This window comes from Pangasianodon hypophthalmus, chromosome 5, assembly GCF_027358585.1.
Source record: "Pangasianodon hypophthalmus isolate fPanHyp1 chromosome 5, fPanHyp1.pri, whole genome shotgun sequence".
Lineage (NCBI taxonomy): Eukaryota > Metazoa > Chordata > Actinopteri > Siluriformes > Pangasiidae > Pangasianodon > Pangasianodon hypophthalmus.
This window is the reverse complement of record NC_069714.1, coordinates 15,972,614-15,998,448: the sequence shown is the minus strand read 5'-3', so window position 1 is coordinate 15,998,448 and position 25,835 is coordinate 15,972,614. Positions and strand designations below refer to the sequence as shown.

The window sequence follows — 25,835 nt, the reverse complement described above, 5'->3', positions numbered from 1 at the left end:
TTTCTATCATAGCCGGCATTAACTTTTCAGCAATTTGTGCTACAGTACTGTAGCTCTTCTGTGGGATGAGACCAGATGGACTAGCCTTCACTCCCCATACGCATCAGTGAGCCTTGGGTGCCCATGACCCTGTGGCTAGTTCACCAGTTGTCCTTCCTTGGACCATTTTTGGTAGGTACTAACCACTGCATACCGGGAACACCCCACAAGACCTGCGATTTTAAAGATGCTCTTACCCAGTCATCTAGCCGTTGTCAAAGTCTCTCTAATCCTTACACTTGCCCATCTTTCCTCTTTCCAACACATCAACTTCGAGAACTGACTGGTCACTTGCTGCCTAATATATCTCAACCCTTGACAGGTGCCATTGTAACGAGATTGTAATGAAATCAATATTATTCACTTCACCTGTCAGTGGTCATAATGTTATGGCTGATTGGTATATATATAATATAAAACAGCCATATATATATATATATATATATATATATATAAAATTATATATTATTATATTATATTATATTATATTATTATTATTATTATTATTATTATTACGTTCCCGCCAGCTTCCAAGCAGGCATAGGTATTTCTCGGAACCAGAACGGTGTTTCCCGTTTCACACGGAGCGATTATGCGGCGCATAAGTTTTGTTCTTCAACTACTTTCCTCCGCAAGACAGCTGCTGTCGGCGGTTTTGGGCAGTGAACATGAAGGAAAACACTAAATAATTCAGAATGTCCACTTATTTTGCCGTTTGACCCAGGTATTTTCAAAAAACCACCATGCAGTCACACATTTTATTCAAAGGAACAGCCGCAGCTGTGGCTTCCCGAAGACTCCGGAACATTTTGGGTCCCGTCATGTCAAGGGAAGGCTGGAAGTGGAGCACGCATGAGGTCAAACACTTAAACACTTCGTCAGGTAGATGCAATTTCCAAACTTCACGTTCAGCCACTGCTAAACACACCTTGGCAGTCTGATATTAGATTAGAAATCCTCAGTGTGGCTCTTCTTCAGTTAGAGTAACTTGTCAACATCAGTACTAGGCTAAGTCCAAAGTCGCTGACTATTTTTTTGACACACTGTTAAGTAGCAGCAGTCGGTTTGGGACGTGGCCCACCCACCCAGCCTGCTGCTTAGTGCTGCTTGTTTACTGTTTACATGTTTAAATGTTGTTGTTGTCGCAGCAATTCCGCTGGTATGCGGAATAAACTATAGAAGTAGCAACAATTATCAGGGTCATACATCTTTATAACAAGGTAGGACATTTCCAAAAAATATTTTAATAACTCTTGCAATTTCCTTTGATCTTGCCTTGATTGACAGGTGACACAGTGAAGATAGGGGAGATCTCCTATCAGCTTAAGAAACCCAGAAACCCTGAGCTCGTACCAGTCAATCACAGTAGGTGCTTTTCTCAATGTCATTAATCATTGACAGTCTTCTTTCTCTGAAATGTCAGTTTTCACCTGAACCAGTCAGCAGTTCAGATATCAGTCCTGGCTTACGAGAAGAGCGATGGACTGCCAGGACCAAAACAGGGTTCAGAATGGAAAGAAGGAATGCACATTTACTATGACATTACTCGTCTAATTCTAATGAGTTTTTATTTCTGTTTAGTAAACTCAAAAGTTATATCGGGTAATTAATTCATTATATAAATGAACTTTTCTTGGCTTAGTTTTGGAATTCGTGCTCATTAAGTTGTATTTAAAATGGTTTTAAATGACAAACACTTAAAATCTTGTGAGCTTTATCATCATATTCTTAAAGATTACATTACAGTAAAAAAAGGTTAATGAAGCAATATACTTCTCCAACAAGTGCAACAGATGTTATTGTTTTGATAACTTGTTAAATTCTTTTTTTTCGTTCATTTTCCCCCCTCCAATTTGGTCATCTGCCATCACCAGCCAGCTCTCCCTTATCATACGACAGCTACCAGCCGGCGAGGGGAAAGGCTAACACGTGCTTTCTCTGAGACACATGCAGCCAGCCAACCTCATACAAACTGCAGCTCATTCTGCATCACAGCACAGTGTAACACACTCAGAGGAAAACACTATCTGCCCTCTTCCACATACATGAGCTGGATTGGCTAATGTCGCTGTGACTGACAGGGGGAGAGAGTAATGACTTCCCTCCCACCCAGAGAGCATGGACAATTTTGCTCCCTTGGCTTTTGGCCATGGAAGGCTGGGTACATCATCAGGATTCCAGCTTCACCAGATGATTGGGAACTTATGCTAATTCATTTTAATATCTAGTTTTCAATATTTCAGTATGTGGATAACTGCAGTTCATCCTCAGAGTTCATGCTCAGCCTTGGAAAGTCTAGGAAAGTAAGAAATTTAAATCTAACAATCTCTGAAAGTGTATAGACATTCAGAAAATGTTTAGAAAACAGTACGGAATTTCTGCAGATATTCTGCAGTCAAACCAGTCAAACACTAAGACTTAAAATATTCTTTATTTTCTGCACTAATACGGAATCAATCATATCAAATTTCATATTTTTTATTTTTCATTATTTTTTAATGGCTTTTTAAAATAAGCAAGAAAACAAATTAAATAAAATATGGAAAGTAAAAAAAAAAGACATTCTGGACAAACCCAACTAGAATATTTACATCAGGAAAGCACAGGAACCCTGATTCTAATATATATCCATCATACTGAACTTCTCTTGCTTATACACTGTACATGTTATTGTGTGCTGGTGGTGAATCAGAGCTTATGCCCTGCTATCATATATGAGGCTGTAGAACATACTGTATATTACAGAAGCTTTGCTTTTGAAATTTTGCAAGATAAATATTGTATAGTTCAGCAGTCGTCAACTGGGTGGACCGTGGCCTGGATGTGGACCCAGCAATTTAATTCAGTTAATCGAGCCAAGTGCTCGAACTGTACTGTAACAGAATGAATTAACATATGAAAAACTTGCCATAGTTCAGCGACTCCAGTTTTTTAAACATGAAGCATCTGTAGCTGATTTACTATTGCAGCCAAATCACATGAAGTTATGAAAATTATTTAGCTGAAGGCAGCTCATTGAGAAAGGAAAGAGTTAGACACACTTAGAAACCATGAAGATAGCTCTGCACTGCAATTGATAAAAATAGTTTTGCTACGATGGCTTAGGACTACAATTGCTATGATCGCTTTAGGACTGCAACTGCCATGAGCAGTTTTGCAATCAAGTCTCCATCAGTGAACAGTGGATAACTCCTACAAAATAGACTTCATGTTAAAACTATAATGAATTTCCTGGTTACACAACCACACTTTTTGACCATGAAGTACACAGCTATAGAAGGGAATTATTTATAATCGCACTGTCTGTCGTCACCCAGAATTGGTTCCCTTATGCGTCTGTTTCTCTCAAGGTTTCTTCCTCATATTGTCTTAGGGAGTTTTTCCTTGCCACCGTCGCGTCTAGATTTGTATATTTCTGTAAAGCTGCTTTGTGACAATGTCCATTGTTAAAAGCTCTGTACAAATAAAATTGAATTGAATGTGACTTATTTATAGATTACTAATGGTTACGCATTGAAAGGTCAATGTTGTCACCATTCATTTGTAAGCTGTGTAAGCAAAGGATTTTATGTAGTTGTAACTTCAAAAAGTTTAGTTGGGATATTTTCCTTACAGTTGATCTTCTGAACCAGTTTATGGCAATAATAATACAGGCGACAGATTCACAATCCTGTGTGACTTTTTATAACGTTGCTACATTGCATTACACTGACATGGTGTGTTTGGTGCAGTGACAGAATCCATGCCACAGACAGTTGCTCAGCACCTTCGCTGGATCATGCAGAAAGACCTGCTGGGACAGGATGTGTTTCTCATTGGTCCTCCTGGCCCACTGCGCCGCTCCATTGCCATGCAGTATCTGGTAACACAGTGTAACCCTAATCACGAATATTTGATTTTATACCTAATCTATGCTATTTAATAATGACCTCTCAGTACATGTCACGCTTGTTCATTTCAGAAATACATGTACTTATGTAATGTATGCTGGTCATGAATTCTAGGAGCTGACGAAGAGAGAGGTTGAGTACGTGGCTCTATCCAGAGACACAACTGAGACTGATCTCAAGCAGCGCAGAGAAATCCGCTCTGGCACAGCCTTCTACATAGACCAGGCAAGTACGAAGTCTTTCCTTAGCTGTGTTTAGGCTTGTTATTATGCCTCTTGTCCATAATAATCATTTATTATGTATCCAACCTAGTATTTTTTTTACTCTTTAATTTATTTTCCAGTGCATGTCATACAGTTTAGAGTGTAATACTGACTAAATAAAATAAAATAGAAAATAAAATAGAATAAAATACTTTCAGACTCTGTAGGTGGGCCAACCTCTAATGGATTACGTTTTGTTGTGTATATTGATACAATATTTGATGGACTGACTGCTGGTTAACTTTTTCAATATCTGAGGAATTTTCATGTTTGTCCACATCCATATACATCCTATTTTTTTTCCTCTTGATCTTATGTATATTATGCACTTAAAAAGGCAATGGTGTTTATTCTTTTATTAAAGCTGATGAAGGTACATCAGTGTTTGTTTGTCATGTCTATTTTTAGGAGATGTTCAGCTATGTGAGAAATCATTTCTTGCTCAATAAGATCATTAAAGCAACAACCTCAAACAGTTTTAGTTATTGATGATCCTCCATGCTGTTACTTGCTTCCAATCTGTGTCTTAGTTAATCACATGCTTAAAGAAAAAAAACACGAATAGACTTAAACTCTCATTGAGGCATCAGTGTCATGGGCTTGAGTTGTTTCTTGAACACAGCCTAACAGCATGGTGGAGCAGTGGCTTGTGTGTGTGTGTGTGTGTGTGTGTGTGTGTGTGTGTGTGTGTGTGTGTGTGTGTGTGGTTGTGTGAGAGAGCGTGAAGGTGGGAGGGAGTGTTAACTGTCGTACTGCTCTCTGGGGTTCTGTGCTCTTTTTTTGACCCATATACCAAGCTCTGTGTATAAAAATGTCTTTCTGTAGACTAGCTGTGTGTTAATAGTATATTTGCAGTAATGCTGTTAAGTTTCTCTTTAGATAGACTTGATTTTCAGGCAGTAGTATTATGTGGAGGCTAATGCTTATTGGAAGAGAAAGATCATGTCAAATATGTGTATGATTTCATTTTAACGAACGATCTAATCAGTCAAACTACCAGCCGAGTGGCCCAAAGCAAACAGAAAGACATTTAGTGGTTCAGCTGACACTGAAGTCTTTAAGCTTGCTGCTGATTTCAATTCACTGTGTTCTGACTGTGTAAGGAAATGACTTTGGGTCGTGACGTTAGTAAAACGTCTGCCTAAATAGCTGCAGACCAGGAACTTTGCTGTCCACTTGGAGTATTTACGAAAGTTACGTCATGCGCCCAGCTCTCCTCACTTATCCCATCACTAGCTTAATGGGCAGTTATAGTGCAGGAATTCCAGGAAAAGTTATTTCAGATGAGGTCACTTTTTCCACCTGAGCTCTTGTCTTTTGCTATACTCCAAGTTAAAATACATAAGGTCACTGAACACAACATTAGGGCAGTCAAACAGTGATTTGCAGTTTGATTGGTAAACACATTGCGTGGCTGCTGTGTGGCTTTAGCTCACCTCCTCGTCCTGTGTCTCTACCATTTCCAGTAATTATGGGATTATACAGTCCGTGATGGAAATAGATTCAGTGTTAAATTTAGAGCATCTGGCTGCACTTTGGTAGGCCCTATTTCCACATAATTAGGCATATACTTACATGTTAACCTAATTATATGGCAACTTGTTTTGTGGTCACTGGAGTAGCCTAGAATTTCCTGCCTTTGACGTCAAGACTGTTTGATTCTAGCACACACATGTTTGTATGGTTGCATCGTCATAACTAAAGAAATCTGATCAGTCTGCCCACACTTATTCAGGGTTTTAAAATAGAAATGGTCTGTTTTGGGGCTTTGGGTGAACTAGCTGCAACATTTTGTCAATAATACAGTAAAAGGGCTTTCCCTCGAATGTTCAAAAACATTATTTTTTTAATCCTTACCAGCTTTAAAATCAAATCACAGTTAATTAGCTTTTCGAAGATGATTGTAGCATTTATTAAAGGATACTTGAATGTGAGAGGACTAATTTAGCTAATGAAGTGGTTGAATGGCAAAGCTCAGGATGAGGTGAAGTTGTGCTCTTTGTGTTAGCTGAGCTTGCTGACCCATGTCGTGTGTGCAGTGTGCTGTGAGAGCGGCGACCGAGGGCCGAATTCTGGTTCTGGAGGGGCTGGAGAAGGCCGAGAGGAACGTGCTGCCTGTCCTCAACAACCTGCTGGAGAACCGCGAGATGCAGCTAGAGGACGGACGCTTCCTCATGTCTGCCCAGCGTTACGACCAACTGCTACAGGTCATAACAGCTTAACCAAATTTGATTCCAATAGACAGTGAAGAGATACTGATGTATAGTACTGTGCAAAAGTCTCAGGTACCTCTAAAGAAACTCTGTAAAGCAAAGATGCTTTCAGAATAATTAAAGGAAACATTTATGTATATCAAAGAATTTAGATCAGAATTGGGTGTGGCCATCCTTTGCCTTTAAAAAATTCTCATGTAGTTTTATAAGGAATTCACCTGGTAGTTTATGTTTTTATGTTTATGTTTGTGTCTTGGAGAACCTGCTGCATTTTTCCCAGCCTTTTGCTTGCTTCTGTTTCTGCAGGTAATTCCAGCCTCAGTGATTGTTTTCGATTTAAAAATATCCTTCTTCAATGGCATAATAAAATTTCTTTGGCATATCTAAAATTTCTCCTGACACGCAGAGACAAAAAAAATTTAGGACAAATATATACAAGAAATTAGGTAATATTGGCACAGTACACAAATTTGGTGGTGATTAAAATATTTAGTGAAATAAAAAGTATATCAGTTCTAAAGAATATTATATAACTGATGTAAATATCTGTGAAGGGATATAATTAAACTGCCGTAATTATAATCCTTTTTTTTTTTCAAATTAAAACAAGTAATAACATTAAGAGAAACACAAAATGCTGAAAATCTGAAATGAAAAATAAATGCGCTCCACCTCCACCTTCTCAGAAAATTACTTCCTACAAGAAACTGGGTTATAAAACAGTTCTCTGAGACTCATGTGCAGTTTTTATTCGTGTAAAGTAAATCCCCCGTACTGTGTGCTGATTGTAGGAGCACACTAAAGAAGAACTGGACCAGTGGAAGATTGTGCGTGTGAGTGAGGATTTCCGTGTCATTGCTCTGGGGCTGCCTGTGCCACGCTACAAGGGCAACCCTCTAGATCCACCCTTACGCTCGCGCTTCCAGGCTAGAGATGTCTACTACCTGCCCTTCAAGGTACAAAGGTCACGTGTTCTTTATTACTGCACTGAGTGAAATGCACATTACCTCAGATTGCTTGTTTTTCTCAGGACCAGCTCGAAATCCTATATAGTGTTGGACCAAACGTGAAAGCTGAAAGGTAAAGAGAAATTTAGGATGTACTAAATAGATATATTTGGCAGCCTAATGACAGACACTAAAGTTTTCCTTTTTCTCTTCAGAGTGTCTCAGATCCTGTCATGTGCTACTACTCTTTGCTCGCAAGAATCTGCCAATCTGGGTCTTCCTGACTTTCCTGTAGACAATCTACCGTCTGCTATCAAAGTGCTGGTGAGTGTGCAGAAGATCCCACTCTGATGTGAAATGATGTATACCAGTATCAGTATGTAGTAGTGGCTAAAACAGTAATGTCCTTGTTGCAGGACTTGTTCCCCATGCTGTCCGCACAGCAGCTGGTCCAGAGACTCTACCCGTATGAGGCAATGCTGGGAAAAGAGGGTCAAAAAGCTGTGGAGGGTGTGCTCAGTGTAAGTATTTCTCTCTCTCTCTCTCTCTCTCTCTCTCTCTCTCTCTTTCTCAGTCTCTCTCTTTCTCTCACTCTGTCTCACTGTCTATCTCTTTGTGTCTCTCTGTCTCTCTCCCTGTTTTTCTCTGTCACTGTTTTTCTCTCTCTATTTCTGTTTATTTGTTTATTTCTCTCATTCCATGTCTGTCTCTTTTTTCTCTCTCTGTGTCTGTCTCTCTCTTGCTATCTCTCCCTCTCTCTGTCTTTCTCAGTCTCTCTGTCTCTTTATCTCTCTCTCTCTCTCTCTCTCTCTCTCTCTCTCTCTCTCTCTCTCTCTCTCTCTCAGTCTCTCTGTGGCTCTCTGTATCTGTTACTTTGTTACTGCTTCTCTGTCTTCCTCTCTTTCCTCTGTCTCTTTTGGGCTCTCTCTCTGTCTCTCATTTCTGCCTTTCATTACTGTCTCTGTCTCACTTTGTTTTTCTTTTTTTTCACTCTGTCTCTGTCTCTCTCTCAGTCTCTCTGTCTCTCTCTATCTTTCTACCTCTATCTCTGTTACTCCATTTCCATGCCTCTCCTTCTCTCCCTCTCTTTCTCTCTCTCTCTCTGTGTCTGTCTCTCTCTTGCTATCTCTCCCTCTGTCTCTCTCTCTCTGTCTTTCTCTCTCTTATTTTATCTACATCACAGTAGCAGTCTAGATATAGACAGATATTGGCACTTTTAGACTCCATGCTGAAGTGATGATTGCTCTATCTGTGTGTGTGTCTCTCTCTCTCTCTCTCTCTGCAGCGTTTTGAACTGATGGATGGAAAGAAGCAGCCGTCTCCCTGTGCTGTGGTGCAAGTGGAGCCAGGGGAGACAGGAGAAGCATCGGTTACCCTCAGCATTGCTGACAAAATCATTTCCTTCCAGGTCAGGGTTCAACAAAATGTTTCTTTATGCATTTCAGTAAATGACTGAGAAAACAGAAAAGAGGCTTTAGGCAAGTTCCTCTTAATTCAAGGCCAACACTAACACAAGCCAGAGCACACTATGAGGAAAAACATCTTACAAGCTTCTAGTAAGGGACTAAGATTTGATTCGTATAGATAAGACTGTATGAGAACAATACTCCAAGCTATTCATTTGTCTCTAATGGAAATGCTGCAGGTTCCAACAGGATCACGGCCCCCTCGGCCACCCAACAGCAGTCCATCTTTCATCAGCACTCCCACCCACGCTCGCCTGCTAGCTGAGATGATGCAGTCTCACCTCGTCAAAGACATGTGTCTCATCGGAGCCAAGGTACACACGCAGCTTCCTGAACCGCAGCAGACAGGGTTACACACATCAACGGAGCTCTTAAATACAGAACTGACGTGTGTGTGACTACAAGAACAATAGAGAGAACAGTATCCTAGCAGCCTATTAAAATGATTAGGAAGGTTCCTCGCTCACTGCTGAGCAAGCATTTGCCTTGCCGAGTGTGTTTCTACATCACTTATTTTCACTGAGTGTCTGATTAGTGTGATTAGCTCAAGCTGATTAATAAACATGAATACATATATACTCATATGCTTTCTTTTGTATCTTTACAGGGTTGTGGCAAATCTGTGATTGCCAAAGAATTTGCCGAAATGCTTGGGTATAGCATTGAGCCAATCATGCTCTATCAGGTATAGTGGAAATAGTGTACCTATACATACTGTCTTTGAAAAAAATCACAGATTTTTCTGTGAACCCATAATCTGCAGTTAAGGGTCTTAGTGCATTTGATTTCCATAAATTTAACTCTCCACTGCGTGTTATATTAAATATACATATAAAGGACATAGGTTTAATCCTACGTGACACTGAGAAACTAATGTTTAAATCAGATTGTTGTAATGTGTTCCTGGCTTTTAAATAATGTCTTTCTAGTTCGGAATGCAGCAGCACGCATCCTTATGAAGGATAGAACGTCAGAGCACAATACTTCAGTCTTCTTCAAGCTATATTAGCTGTGTATTAAGCTCAGTATTGACTACAGTGTTCTTATGATGTTTAAAGCTTTGAACGGTTTGTATTCCTACTCATATTTTAAGATTTTGGACTCAGAATGAAAAAGTTATATATGAGTGAGTAATGACTATAAAATGAATTTACAAAAGATTGACACTTAGACAGATAGGATGATGGATAACCTTTGGTTAGAATTTTGGACATTTTTGGTATGTAGAGCTTATCCTCAGAGTTTTATGGAGGAGTATTTGTGTTACTGGCACACGAGCTGCAGCTGCAGACAGAGCTGTTTACTCAGAAATGCTTGTATATGCTGGACAGACATGCACAGTCATGCCAGAGGTCACGCACTCCGAGGGTATCCATCCCAGTCATCCAACACTCTCCACCAATCAAGCTGGAGGACGGACAGTGATGCCCTCTTATTAGTTGATTCTGACTTTGGCATTTCCATAGACTCATGCAAGAGATTTTGGGGAAAATTTTTTAAATTTTATTTACAGACATAAAAACATCCCTAAATAGCTACTTTCAAAAGATCAGGGGTCTTTTCTATTTTCAGCCCTGAAACTTGTACTATCTGTTATCTTCTCTGAGTAACATTCAGTTCAAGAAGCAGAGCTGTTTTTTTGTATAATGTTGTCTCAGAGCTGTTGTTTCACATAACACGGTTCTACTTAGACTATGTAAACAGGAGAAAAATCAAATGATGTTCACCGCCAACATCCAATCAGTTATGACAAGGAGTATCTACTTGCCTCCCAGTCATTTAGAAAGCTCCTCTTCCTGCAATAGTATTCAGGTGTCTTGACCTAGGCAGTAGGGCTATGTGATATGATGATATAACAACAATACTGTGATAAAGTATGTCACAATATGCTTTTCTGAGATATTGTGGCTTTAGTGATATCTTTTTATAAAATTTTATAAACGTTTTTTAATTCTTACAAACTGACTGGAAGCTGTTGGTATGATGTTAAAATTTTGTATTTAAAGTGTAGTGTTGTCTTTTTTTATTTAAAAAAATAAAAAATAAATGTTATTTATTAATTATGAGCAAATCTATTATTAGTTAGAAAAGTTTTAATACAACTCTACTGTATTGTGGGCAGTTTGTGAGCACACTTGCATATCATGATACATATCGTGAATTGTAGAAAGGCCTTCGAGAATCGTGGTATGATATTTTTGTCATATCGTCTACTCGTAAAAGTTAGCATGTGTTTTGGAGGCTTGGCTTTGGAGGAAAAAATGAGCTGGTGTATTTGTTTAAATTTGTTTGAGATTTAAAAAACACTCCAGAATAGTATCATCCGTATCATAATTAGATGTTATTCAATTTCAGTAAGATGTTTTTTGGACCATTTATCAACTCAAGACTCAAATCCTCAGCTTTTTTATTACTTGATCTTGGAAGGCCTACAATCTCCTTTGAAAGATGCTGTGTGTGATTTAACACATCACCCACACACACAGAAAAAACTCTCAGAAACCCACTCTCTCTCTCTAAAGAATATAATGAATATATTATTCTGTTGTGTTGAAACCAGTCACACAGGCTGTGAGAAGCAGAGGGTAAGCACTATTGCCGCAGGTAGTAAATGTCTGGTGCCCACGTGTGTAAGCGTATGTGTGCGGTTAAGTGAGTCTGTGTGTAAGCTGTGGAATGCTGGGAATTTGTTGGCTCAGTCTGAAGCAAGCAGGAAAAGGAAGCAGCCTGTGCATCATGCTGTGGATATTTTTAGCTAGTGCAGGTCAGGGGTCCCAGTGTCCGGGGAAAAAAAGGAATTTTTCTGCTATAATTCATCACATAAACTTTTGAGTCTTTTCTCATTTCTCGTTTCTTGTTTCCATGGCGCCCTGCTCGTCCCTAATGACATGTAGTGTTTTAGGCTGCAGTATGAAGCTGAAATAGAGTTTGTACTTACTAATCCCCATGGCCAGGTGCTGTAATTTGCCTTATGTGACCTTTTACACCTAAAAAAAATCTTTATACTTACTTGGTAGCTTTACTGTGAGAGCTATAGCATTATTTAACTTAGCTTTTTATTATTTCATGAATTTGTGAAGTTTTCCTAGGAAAGCCTTACTAGGTGGCTATCTTTTTTTTACTATCTTTTTTTCTCTCTCTTAACAGATTTTCTTTATACATATCTTGTAGCTTTGTACATATTTTGTACCTTTTTTTGAGATGTATAGCATTATGTAATTATGTAATATGTAGCATTATGAGTTTTTTTTCTGCATTTTTGAGATTTTCCAAGAAAAATGCATACTAAGAGGCACTTATTTTTTTGCCTTAACAATTGAATTCTTTGAAGCTAAAGGAAAGCAGGCTTACAAAATCACTTCACTTGATAATTACTGGCTTTTAATATTGTATAACTTGGGGATTAAACACAAAGTGGAAAATAATACAAAGGGTTCTTTTCTCCCTTATTCTTTAAAGCAGCTTGGTTTTGTTCACGCATGGTTGCACTCATCACGTGCATGTGTCTATGTGGCAGGATATGACTGCGCGGGACCTGCTCCAGCAGCGATACACGCTGCCTAATGGCGACACGGCCTGGAGGGCCTCTCCGCTGGTCAGCGCAGCTCAGGAGGGCAAGCTGGTGCTGCTGGATGGCATCCATCGGGTTAACCTGGGAACTCTGGCTGTGCTGTCCAGGCAAGCCCAATATGGATTTATTAGCTTATTTATTGATTTTCGATGAGCAAAAAAATAAATGGAGGTGGTGCTGTGACTGAAATGTGTGTGATCTGCATGCAGGCTGCTGCATGATCGAGAACTGGCTCTGTATGATGGAACTCGGCTACTGAGGTGGGACCGTTACCTCGCCCTGAAAGAAGAGCTCCAGCTGACTGACCATGAGCTGCAGGAGAGGTACCACAATCCTCATCCTAGCCCAAAACGCCTGTGACGTTATTGGTTTTCAGTGAGGTCTGCAGAGGATATGCAGTGCTGCTTGGAGGAGGAAGGTGTGAACTCTGCAGTTCTGTGTTCCACTATTTCACTACCTGACAGTCATACATGCTCCCAATGGGAACAGCAGCCTGTGTTAGCGCATGTGATTACGTCAATGGCAAGGTGTTATGAGGAAGTGTGTGTAAGTGAGAGAGAGAGAGAGAGAGAGAGAGAGTGAGTCTTTGGTTTAAGCCTGTTAATTTGCTCATGGAAGCTCATACTAATTAACACCTCCAAGAATGCTTAACTTCAAAAAATTAACTTGAAAAATGTAGACTTATGTTAGACGACATACATTAGATGTCTGTATTTTGCTTTCAAACTAGTATGAAAATTTAAAATGTATTTGAAAAATGATATTAATTTGCACAGCCAGTCCAAATTTTTGAACACCTGGAGTTTCTCGTAATGTTTTATTACATTTTATTCTACAGCGCTGTTGAATTCTCAGATCTGATTAGTCAAAAGGTGTTGATTAAATTCCTGTGAAAGTAGCTCTGACTCAAACCATAGATTAATGCACCCATTCTAAAATGTTATCGTTTCTATAGCAACAACTCATTCACAGGGCTGGATTCTCCACATAATCTAACCCTACTAATAAATGGTTAGAAAAGTGTAGTTATTTAAGGAAGATGTATAATTGTTGACAAGCTGCATTTTTTTTTTGAAAGAATAAAAAGAAGGTGGTGAGGGAACAGCGGTTTATAGCCGCTATAACATGAGTAATAACAGGAACATTACACAAAAAGAAATTTAACTGTAAACAGTTAAAAGTATGACATGTCTAACCCTAGGTCATGGACAAATCACAGTGGTATAAGAGGAATAAAACACAACAGAAAATTTCCCATTTTGAGATGCTAACAGGTTATAACATTAAAACCCTTTGTACTTTATTCCTTGTTTAATCACTTTTATTGCCACAGGCCAAAAAAATTATAAAGAATAACAGTTAAGGATAAGATAAGGATAGCTTAAATCATTGTGGAACTTGTGATCAGGTCATTCTTAGATCCTAATGAGGCTCTAAATGAGTGCGTTATTAAAGACAGATACACTTGAAGGGTAAACCTGTTAAGCCTATTGATAAAAGCCTCATAAAGTGTGCTAGTATTAACTATGAAACATAAATATCTGGTGTGCTATTTACAGTAATAAAGATCCAATTAGGTTGCATCTAGATCGTTCCCATAATATAGTCATTTCTTCCATTTCTCAATTAGTAATAAACCTTTCTCAATTCACTTATAACTACTCCTTGGATAGATTTTCCAATTTTAGAGTATTTAAAATTGTTGACTGGCAGTGTAGTACTTGTGTATGTGGTTAGTTTCTTCAGGTTCTTTATTTTGATCAGTTTCTGTCATGGCTGTATATTTTATTTCTTCTGAAGCACAGAGCACATAGACAAAGTGGCTCATGTGCTCTAAGAGAACGTTTGAATCGTCCTGACAGCTCCGAGCCACCTGAAAGGACAGAACCATATCTGAGGTGTTGATTAACTCCTGTTGACATCACCCTCATAGAGAGCGTCTGTCTCTGACCAGCAATTAAACACACATCCAGTTTAAAAATGCCTCTTGTCAGGCCTGAGAGAGTGGGCTCTAAATTAAAATCAGGGCTCAGTCTCTGGGCAAAACACTGACTCTCGATGAGATGCATTTCAGTCCATGACAATGGGCGCTTTCATCTCTCACAACAATAACAGGAAACTGCCCACCAGAAAGGCGAGCTTATTTTATAAGGACGTTGAGTTTATAGGGGTGCCATGGGTGGCGAGTTATTTGTGTCTGTTTTTACTTGCCTTCAGATATGAAACATAAAAAGGTTCAGAAGTGCAGCAGCTTGTTTAATGGGGAATTAATTACCTGCTGGCGAAATGCTACTGTTTAATGCCACATTTTTGCATTCATTAGATGAAATAATGCAGCAGGACTCATTGATAAGTAGTCTAACTTTCCTGCTCTGGTATGTTTAATGCTACATCATCATATTGGCCAATCTTTCGAACAAAAAACAGATCTTTGGAATTATTTGTTTTTGCCTGAGTGGACCGAACAGAAATGGAAATTCACTATAGCAAACAGTTCACAATGTTTATATGATTTGATGTCTGGTCTCTTAGAAAGACTTATCTCCATGTTATTATTAAAAAAAAAAAAAAAAAAAAAGCTGTTGTTTATGTGGGCTCATCACAGTTCACTCTTTACCACGACGTCTGCACATTTCGTCACTGAGGGAAGGCTGTAAACCTTCAGCCCACAGAATCGGCACTGGATATGTTCTGCTGCTGGAACTCCACCTAGCCGGGCAGGAAGGATGTTTGCGGTGGCCCGTCTGAGGCTGAAATAAAGCTTCTTCCTCTTCCTGATTTTTCGAGTCAGCATCCCAGACTGTACTTGATGTGGTTCCAGTGCTGCTCTTAATTAACACATACACATGCACTCTCACACATCACTCCTTCCAGCCCGGTTAATGAATGAACCTACCATGCTGAGCTGTCTAGCCAGGCAGGGAGGCATAGAGGAGACTGACCTAATGCCATGCTTCAGATTAAAAGAACACACTGAAGGCTCCCAGTGCCTCAAGCACTTGTTAGTTTTATTATACCCAGTTAGTTCCATTATTTGTGATTAAAGTAAATTCACTTATCTCAGATCCTTTATTCCTGTGATAGATAGGTTTAGAGAAAACTGCTGCTCAGTGCTTCATCATTTCTGGCATTCGTGTTAGTGCTGCACCTGTGTGTTGCCATTGCAACACAGTAAAATGTGCAGGAAACACGATTAGGACTAGTCTCAGGCATGAGGGATAGTATGGTGTTGCTAGGCAACAGGAGGCGATTGTCACATTGATGATGATATAATAGTGAGGAGTTTTGTGTCTCACTTTCTTTCCGCCCCCTACCTCTGTCAGTTGCAGTTTCTGTGTATTACATGCAGGACTCTCCTCTGTTTATAAATAGACGAAGCTGTCCAGTGCGATTAGGAGGAAATGTGAGTCCACCAGGAGCTGTAGTATTGTCAGCTGCAAACACTCAGCTATGACAAAGAAATACTCTACATGGACATGTATTTGTTTTTGTTTCCTGGGTACCAGTAGCAATCATAGGAAGCTTTTAGGGAACAGAACTTAGGAACACGTGTGTAATCAAAGCACTACTGTTTGATTTTTTTTTTTAGCCTGACTGAATCTCAGAAAAATGCACTAAATTGTGCTGTTTATCATCAGTGAGGCGGTATCCTCAAGGGTAACGTGTTTGTACCTTTGTCTTTCACCTGCTGACACACTGTGTATAGAAAAAAAAATTGTGCAGGGCAGTTAATTAATAATAATAATAATAATAATAATAATAATAATAATAATAATAATAATAATTTTCACTTTTCATTTAAGGAAACTCCCAAAGTTCTGCAAAGTAAAAATGGCAGATCTAACTATAAAAATAAGGTTAACATTCATAACAAATTTTACTAAAATACAAAAATTATACTAAGATACTAAAACAGGCATAATAAAATTAATTGAATTGCGTATTACATGAAAAGACACAGCAATGGATATTAATAATTGATATTTAAAGAATACTGTTACATTCTTTAAAATAGATTTTAAAGGTACGTAAAATTCACTAGGTCATTATGATGTGTACACTAAGTCATACTGTAGCTACGTCCTTGTGCTAAGTTTGGTTATCATGCTTGCTGAACAGAGGGTGGAGTTAGAAATAGTGCAGATCATTGAATGGTCAAACACAATTGTTTTGATCGTGTCTGAGAATGGCTATTCTGCTGAACAGTACTTAAGTTCTGTACTTCAGTAAGTGTAGGGATATAGTGCTAAGTGTATGTTTTCTGGTGGCTTTAGGAGGCAATTTTATAATGTTTATCAGAAAATGTAATGGTTCAGACTTTTTTTTTTTTTTTTTTTTTTTTTTTGCTTCCTAGTTTCTGTGTTTCCTCAATACACAGGGTGTAATATTGTGGTGCTATACACCCTACCTAGAACTGGATTTGAAATTCAGTCACAGACTCTGTTTCTGTTGTGTTTGAACATAATTTGGCTAAGTTTGCACTTAGTTATCTGTGCAATTTTACTACAGTTACAAATGTGTCATACTGGAACAGGTTTGGGCCCCTTAGTTCCAATGAGGAGAAATCTTCATGCTACAGCACACAAATTCATTCTAGACAATTGTGTGCTTCCAGCTTTATGGCAACTGTTTCGGGAAGGCCCACAAATGGATGTGAAGGCCAGGTGTCCACATACTTTTGGCCATGTAGTGTTATGATTCATGCCCATCACCAGTCACCTCCCCCAAACTCTAGAAACAGACACATGTAAATGACCAGGCTTTGACTAGTTCTGGATTTGGATTAGTAACCATACTGTGCTATACAGTTACTGCTGAGAACCATTTCAGAGAAGCAGAAATAAGGTGCAGTATGTTTAGAGTACGTTCAGAGACAAGCAGAAATACAGTTTTGTATGATGTGATGTGCATATCTGGCAAATTAACTGACTGAATTTGAAGCCTGTGTATAATTCATGTTGCATTTTAATTGTCTAAGAATAACTAGATCATCCTTTTGCTGCTTTCCTTCTCACACAGGCGTATCTTTCCCATCCATCCTTCATTCCGGGTTATAGCGCTGGCTGAGCCACCGGTGGCAGGCAGCAGTTCTCAGCAGTGGCTCAACCCTGAGCTCCTCACCATGTTCTTCTTCCACGCAGTCAAACCTCTTGCCAAGGTGGAGGAGGCGGCAGTTATCCATGGAATGGTCTGTACACAGTCACTGACACTACGAGCAATGTCAAATTTAACATTGTTTTTTATTTGATTATAGAGAAATGTTCCAAATTCATGATATTTTCAGATGTCATTGTTATTGCACCATTGTTTTCCATATTTACCCTCACTATGGGACTCCTCCAATCTTCTCTTTGTTCTCTAAACCCATTCATTCACCCTTTGCCATGGTTTTCAGCTGTCAAAGGCATGTGTGGAGCATGCTGAATGGCACTTGCCATATTTCCATGGCGTTATTTTACTGCCAAAATTCAAAAGGCCATTTAATCTGTAAACAAGATTCCTTCTTCTGTCATTCGTTTCTTTTGGTTTTATACCAAATTCACTTCCATAGTCAATCTGTTACACTTGAGCATGGATTTGCTTTGCTGACACACAAGAATAGAAAAATTTGATTTACTTTTTCAGGCTTTAGTAATGTTTTCAAGAAACTTTACTGTCAAAAGTCATCCACCATAAAAGAATGGGCTTCCAGTTTTGCCCAGTTAAATTATTACTGAGCAGAATTATGCCCAGATTAAATGATTGCACTATCATATATTTCTTGCAGACTCCGAATGTTCCAAAAGAAGCAGTGGAACAGTTGCTGCATTTGACCCACAGCCTGAGAAGCACCAACGACCCAACTGTAAGATGCTATACAGTATCTCCCAATAATCACAAGCAGAATGTTTAATATGCCATGTATAAGATGCACAAGGAGTTTTTTTTTGGTGCACTGTCACATAGATTAAACACAATATTATAATACAACATAATACAGTGAAAATGAAATGCAGTAAACAATAAAAAGTGTAATACAATAATAATAATGCAATTATAAGTACAATTATGTGCACTACAGAATAGTGGCAAAAAAATACTGCCAGTGTTGAAAAGGTGCAATGACTGCTGACAAACACTGCTTCCCATTATTGAATCTTGACTTTAACATAATTTACTGCTATAGAAATCAGTCCATCTACACTATAGCATCTCTGTGTGTGTCTGTTTTCTATCCAGGCCCAGTCTTTGGCTTCTTCATTGTCTACCAGGCAACTTTTGAGAATTTGTCGCCGTCTGTCTCAGTATCCTGAAGAAAGCATCGCTCATGCTGTGAATAAAGCCTGCTTGTCTAGGTAGCATTCATACCTCTCATAATCTTGTATTTACGTTTTTTTTAAAGCGACTTTTAATTGTGGCAGAACACAACCTACTTATAGAGCTGCTGCCAGTGATATCAGTGCCAGGGCTTAGCATCCATCAACTAACCAGAAACAAGTACAAGATATTTGTAGGAGCAGAGAAACAGGAGCTGCAGCGAAACAGGAGGTTTGGAGCAAGTGCTAGTATGAAGCAGTAAATCATACTATAAATGGTGTAATCATGTGTGTGTGTGTGTGTGTGTGTGTGTGTGTGTGTGTGTGTGTGTGTGTGTGTATATATATATATATATATATATATATAAACTATTTTCAAAGCTTAAACTATCTGAGGCTCTTCTGTCTGCCCTACGTAGGTTCCTCCCTAGCCTGGCACGCTCTTCTCTGCAGAAAAACCTGGCGAATTGTTCGATAGAGGATCGGACTGATCGAGTGACAGACCCAGAGCTAAAACAAGACCCTACCTGTGAGTTACACTGTACTCGGCACACTAATGATTAATCATCTTTATTTATTATTACTATTACCCGCAGTCTTTTAGCTAATTGAACGCTGTCTGCAAGAAACAGCTCAGGCTATTTGATTATAAATGCTTTATGTACAAAAAAAAAAACAGATTGTCGAAATAGATTGTATTGTATGTGATAGTCTGTCAAACTCCATCAGAATTTTAATTACGTAAGAGACAATATGTCTGAGATTGCTCACTTGTTCACTATTTTCTGTATAGACTGTTTTATATAGAGTACTATTTTGGGGGCAGTGAAAGTGAGTGCTCCATGATTGTGACCTGCTGTTACATAAACTATTTGAAATTATAATGTTACCTAGCTACCTGACATCACAAAAATACATAATAAAAATGTTTTTATACACTACTAACAAGTACCCATTGACTTAAGTGCTTTTAAAGATTTTTTGTAATTACACTAATATACAAAGGAGAATTTCACTCTTTATTGTAATAATGTCCAGACATCATTACAAAATGGCTATAAAATGGCACAAATAGTGCACTATATAGTGAATAGGAAATTGATACAGACCTCAATGCATAAGACGGTTTTTTTTTTACTTTTCATTTTTTATTTAAACCTCTACAAGGTTAAGTTGACTCCCAGGCAGCTTCCAAATCAGTATACGTTCTCACTACTATGATTGCCTTTGAGATTTAGCCACAGAAAAAGAGCAGCTACAAGTGCCTTTTGGAAATTATTAACTGCTAGCATGTAATTTTTTTATATGATTTGAAAACTAATGTATGAGTTACAATAAAAATTAAATATATTTATTCAGAGACCTTTTCCTAAATTAAGCAGATACCAAATGCTTGTTTTTTTGTTTTTTTGTTTTTTACATTAGGTGATTAAAAATTTTAACTTGCAATTAAAATGTAGATTTTTTTTGCCTTACAATATGTAAATGTTATAAAAATCTGAACATTGAAAGTCGTTCTGTCAGCCCTAGTATGTTATGAAGACGGATGGCAATTCCAAGTGCTGAGCTGAAAGGTCATCACACTTGTTGAATGAGCAGTGTTTTTTTTAACTCAAATTTTGTCTCCTTTGCCTGCTGTGCTCTCTCTTATTTTCTTCAATCTCTCCCTCCTGCTTCCTTTTTTCTCCATTTCTCTCTCTGACAAGGCACAATTAGAGATGGAGTTCTCACCATAGGCAAGGTCTCTGCTCCTGTCTATAGCCCTGATGACAAGATGAAGGTTCCTGATGTACTTTTTTATGAGAACGCTCAGGTGAGCTTGTCAGCACACCATTAGCAGTGTGCAGCATTATTCTCTTCTGCTGCAGCTCACTAACAACAGGCCTTCAGACTCCTTACTGTCATTATAACCTATTATTATTATCATGTTAAACTTCAGATATTCATATGATTAGCTGGTTGTCAAGATTGATGCTGCACTCAGGTTAAAACCTTCTATACTTTCTGCTACTAAGTGACAATTAAGCAGGAGCAAGGTGCTTGTGAATGTTACTCTGTGATGAATTGCCTGTTAATCTAGACAAGCACCTATTGATTCCCTTTTTAAAGTGTAAGGTGTTGGATGATTAATTGCTCTCCTACATAGTTTTTTTTTTTTTTTTTTTTTAAGTGAAGCCTCTGTCTAAAATTGTCTGCACAGGTGCTGTTTTTATGACCGGTAATAAATAAGAGGCCAAGTCTGCTTTTTTAAAACTACAGAGGGCTTTCTAATGTATTCTATCTGCCCATGTTAAAACAAGCCTGCCCGTATTACCAGACTATATCTCATCGCCAAATTGTATATACTGCATGGAATTTTCTCAGTATGTTTGCTCTGGTTCTTTGATAATGCCACCCTGTAAGTGTGCCAGGTCATCCTCGTGAGGAAAAGAACTCAGGCTTGACCTAGATACTCCCTTTCCCTCTCTCTGAAAACGCTCCCCCGCTGTGCTATTAAAGGACAAGGAAAAGGCAGATGAGGAAAAAGTTCCTCCCTGTCCCACTTCTGAATGGCCTGCTTTTTGTCTTTCAAGCATGCCCAGGAGACGAGTAGAGCCCACCACTGAGACTAAAATGAGGACATGTCGCTTAGATATGGCAGCCTCTGTGTCCTGCATGTGTTGAAACCTAACTTTGGCTTCATGGAACATCAATGCACAGTTTGCAGATGTAGTACCCTTTCCTTATGTTAGTAGATTAACTAAAAACACTGTGTGTGGGTTATCTAAAATACAGACAGCTCTATACAATATCCAACACTCTCAGAAAAAAAGGGTAATAAATTATGTTTTTCCTGGGGTAGTACCCTCAAGGGTATACCTTTTGTAATTGTAGTCCATTTATGTAGCTTAAATCAGGAGTTCTCTTACTTTTTGCATCCAGGGACCCCTTCCTGAGTAAAAAAAAAAGATGTCCAAGGACCCTTTTATGATCACAGTGCATATTCAGTTTTAAGAAAAGGGCAAATATGTACCATTTTATTCCTGGATTTTCCAATATTCCAGATGTAGATTTGATGCAGTGTGTATAATATTAATAGCACTTCCTGGTTTTGTTGCTGTTAAAGTTAACATTGCAGTAACTGATAAAGCTGATACTATCATGACACCATCATGTCATTAACCCTATAAAGTCCCTGCTTATTTTTCATATATTTGTTTTAAAGCATTTTATTCAGTAAATTAATGAATTATTTAGTAACTACAGTGAAATTTATCAATAGAATGAAATATCAATATAGAATGTTTTGCACTGAGACTTGAACCGTGCTGTTAGAGACTTTTGTGTAATGTCCGTGGCCTTCCCACTGCAGCACATGATGATTATGGAGGACATGCTGAAGGACTTCTTGTTGGGGGAACACCTGCTGCTGGTGGGCAATCAGGTAAATAAGAGGCATATCGAAATTAATCCACATAAGCACTTTCAGAGGCTCCTCGTATTGTCCACACTGAAATGAGTGATGATAGTCCTGTCAGAGGTGTTCAGTGAGCTTCTCCTTCACACAACCCAGTGGAACAGTGAGAGTTTATTAGCACACTCCTGGGAGGAGTGTGACTTTGAGTCATGAGGCCAAGTTGTGGTTTTTTTAATGTAGAGCAGTTTTCTAAATACTAAGGGACAGTGTGAACTATCATCATGCCCTACAGTGAATGTACACTCGCCCACTCCCTACTATAGTTGACTTCCTTGTCCCTGGAGGGAGTGCTCCGACTCCGGATGGAAGGAGTGGCATGATCACACCTGTCACAATGCACCCTGCTAGATAGACTCACACAGTTGTAAAATGAAGCTGATCCTAACAGATTTTTTTCCCTGCATTTACAGTATTAGGATTCTTTGAAAGTCTATGTTGATTAGTATGATTGTACTGGTATTCGTAGTTGACTACATTATAAAATAAATGAAAGTGTGTCTACTGTATGGTTTTGCGTCATAGCCATTTAGATTGCTCTCTTTTATTGACAGGGTGTGGGGAAAAATAAAATTGTGGACAGATTCCTGCATCTAATGAACAGACCGAGAGAATATCTGCAACTTCACAGGTATAGTATGTAAAACTTTGTTTCAGAAATAGTCACATTAACTTTCTTTCATTTCTACTTCCAGAACTAAAAGAAGTGGAATTATTCGGCCCTAAACTATATACCTAGGGGAATTAGTCATATGTCATTTATATTTATGTCAAGATATCAGTATCAGCTTTAAGCTGCTAAAGTGGTAGATTCATTTTCTAAGAATCTTGTGATCTTATACTGTGCTTTGACTGAAAGCAGGTTCGTTCTCACCAGGGTCAAGTGATTATTTTTATCCTTTATAAATTAGGACACTGTGGCTAAAATGTAGTCTCATTCTAACTTAACTGTGTTCTACATGCTCATTTTAGAACATGTGTGTAGTGATATTAATTTAATGCAGTGTCCTTTTGAAAGATATTTGAAAGTCAACCGTGTCCTACTGGCCTGGTTAGCTGCTACAAACATCTAATATTAGACCAAAGAAATCACTTCAGGGATTCTCCATGCCAGTAACTCTGCTGAGAAATGCTTCACATCTGAGACCTACAGATATGAGAGAGCACTCTATCTATTAAACTTTTGGGTCATTGTATGTTTTATAATTATATGGAGAACAAGGGTACAAAGCAGAGCCACCTCAGGTCCCTCAAGAGAATGTGTCATTTCTTTTCGTTTCGGAACTGAACATGTGGAATAAGATGCATCATCTAGTGTCTTGCTTTTTGCTCTTGGTTCATACAGAGACACAACAGTCCAGACGTTGACTCTTCAGCCATCTGTGAGGGATGGAATCATTGTTTATGAGGACTCTCCTCTGGTTAGTGTCCCAATACAATCCTTGGTCATTTTCTAAAACTCGTCCAGCCAAGCATACACCCACTCAAGACTGCGTATATTGGCACCATATCAGCAGCAGCGCTTTAGTCCTTTAGTCTATCCAGCTCACTCACTTCCTCATCTGTACACTCTGCTTAAACAGAGATGGTTCCAAAGCATCATGCTAATGCTACTATCCCATCCTCGATCATAACCCATCTCTTCATATTGCTAACTTCTGAGCCGAGTTACAGCAGAGTTACAGCAGAGACAGCTGAGTCTCTGCTGTAACTCAGTGCAACTGTGTTATGTAGCTGTGCTGCGTTCTGGAAATTTGAGTCCAACCTTTTCTGTTCCCACGACTTCTACATTGGTTTTCATATTAATGTGACAATGAATGTCACTGGAAAATGGTGTTTGAAAAGAAATATTGCTCTTTTGTTTTTAGGAGTCAACCATGATACCTGACCATTGTCCATTATGTTTTAGATTGTTAATTTTTTTCCCTATTAAACACCATTGTAACTGGGCTAGCAATAACGGTGTCCCCCTGTGATGTCAGAGCAGCACACTAGCGCTAACTTCTCACAGGAAAACTTTAATTACAGCACCAACCAACATATTAGCATCATAATCACTAAGCACATCACAAATATTGCAGTATAAACATATTTAATACGTTTCAGGGGCAAATTTTCTGTTAATGCTCATAAATCAAAGCAGAGGATGAAAAGTGCCATCTCTAGTGACATTAATACTTAGTCAGTCAGGAGTTGATCTTTTCCCAAGCTTCAAAGAGGGCACACTTGTTGCCAGGCACCCCCTCTAAAGATGCTCTGATCCAGTTGAGGAAAAGCATGTTAAATATTCATGAGTGAGCCAGTGAACAGTGTGTACTAATCCACCAGCCTGCTAGTCTCTGTGGTCTATGTGGTGTCTTGTTAGTGTGAGTTGGTGGCATTTAGGTGTACTGTTTGTGAACCACAGTTGTGGGTGTCCTTTTCAAATGGGTTTTAATGATGCCTCAGCTCGATACAGAGCCACGTCCTTCTTTTCATCTCACACAACTCTGAGTTTAGCCCCTCAATTAGCACTCCTGGCAGCTCTCGGAGTATTAATAGAGTCAGCTTTGAAGTGCTCATGAAGCAGTGAATCCTTTTCGGTGGTTTATAATGTGCTAACACTATGCCAGCAGAACAGACAAACACCACCTGTAAATGATCTGAGATGGGTTGTAAAAGAAGCTAATTCTATATAAGATGAAAAGGAGACCCACCTGAATGGATCTCGGGAAAAATAGTTTATATATAAGTAGAGACTTGAGTTAGCGGTCCATTTATGCTTTTAAGAAATATACTTTTCCTTGTGCACTGTCCTGTTTCCTTTTGCAGTCCCTATCTGCTTGCTTTGTTTTCAAAGTGAAATGTCAGACATTGTTCGTGAGAGATTTATAGCAGCCAGCAAAGCCAGGATATCATGACTATGTGCTATGAAAATGGAATCCTTGCTCTGCTTGTCTCCATGTGCTGGTGTGAAGGTGAAGGCTGTAAAGATGGGACACATTCTGGTAATAGATGAGGCAGATAAAGCCCCCACTAATGTCACCTGTATCCTGAAGACTCTGGTGGAGAGTGGAGAGATGATCCTGGCTGATGGCAGAAGAATAGTGTCAGGTAATAGAGTGGGAAGGATAGCTTTTTGCTTTATATAAATATTACTTTAAAGTAGGGGACACAAATTACTCTTTCTCTCCCTCTAGATCCCATGGGAGCCGATTGGCGAGCCGATGTTATAACCATGCATCCAGACTTTCGCATGATTGTTTTAGCTAATCGACCAGGCTTTCCTTTCTTGGGAAATGACTTCTTTGGAGCACTTGGTAAGACATCTGGCATTGGACATATCTGATTGAATGCAGGTTTTTTTCCTGATTAACGGCATGTTCTAGAGAACTGTTAAGGCAAATATAAATAGTAACACCACTGCCTATATATGAATTTATTTCCAAGTAGTTTTTACTTGGAACTCACTTGGAAAAAAGCAGCAGTCATGTGGAATGACTCCCTCATGAAGAAGGCTGAGAGAATTCTAAGTGTATGCATTATCATCAAGGGTCCTTTGAAAGATCTAAACTATGAAACTTTGATTATTTTTGTCACTGTAGAATTTCATTAGTGTTATGTCAACTATGTCTTCACCATTCTGCATGTGCCTTTCAAACTCCTGGCCTGCGGTAATGCACAGCACAAATTTTGAACGATCTTTAACCTGATTCA

The 25,835-nt window shown here is 38.7% G+C and overlaps 1 protein-coding gene across 1 annotated transcript in view; it reads left to right on the top strand.

Moving 5' to 3' along the window:
• The first annotated feature begins 632 nt into the window (after positions 1–632).
• The window catches only part of vwa8 (von Willebrand factor A domain containing 8), a 66,035-nt gene continuing 40,832 nt past the window's right edge, over positions 633–25,835 (top strand). Inside the window, exons 1-24 of the mRNA XM_026912457.3 lie at positions 633–921; positions 1,327–1,404; positions 3,771–3,901; positions 4,044–4,154; positions 6,232–6,399; positions 7,197–7,361; positions 7,436–7,485; positions 7,568–7,676; positions 7,769–7,873; positions 8,638–8,760; positions 8,998–9,132; positions 9,426–9,503; positions 12,336–12,496; positions 12,599–12,712; positions 17,409–17,577; positions 18,157–18,234; positions 18,609–18,724; positions 19,105–19,214; positions 20,392–20,498; positions 22,038–22,109; positions 22,694–22,770; positions 23,485–23,560; positions 25,097–25,232; positions 25,319–25,438. Coding sequence (XP_026768258.3) covers positions 783–921; positions 1,327–1,404; positions 3,771–3,901; positions 4,044–4,154; positions 6,232–6,399; positions 7,197–7,361; positions 7,436–7,485; positions 7,568–7,676; positions 7,769–7,873; positions 8,638–8,760; positions 8,998–9,132; positions 9,426–9,503; positions 12,336–12,496; positions 12,599–12,712; positions 17,409–17,577; positions 18,157–18,234; positions 18,609–18,724; positions 19,105–19,214; positions 20,392–20,498; positions 22,038–22,109; positions 22,694–22,770; positions 23,485–23,560; positions 25,097–25,232; positions 25,319–25,438 — 2,728 coding nt within the window. The 5' untranslated portion in view covers positions 633–782. The remainder of the gene's footprint in view (positions 922–1,326; positions 1,405–3,770; positions 3,902–4,043; positions 4,155–6,231; positions 6,400–7,196; positions 7,362–7,435; positions 7,486–7,567; positions 7,677–7,768; positions 7,874–8,637; positions 8,761–8,997; positions 9,133–9,425; positions 9,504–12,335; positions 12,497–12,598; positions 12,713–17,408; positions 17,578–18,156; positions 18,235–18,608; positions 18,725–19,104; positions 19,215–20,391; positions 20,499–22,037; positions 22,110–22,693; positions 22,771–23,484; positions 23,561–25,096; positions 25,233–25,318; positions 25,439–25,835) is intronic.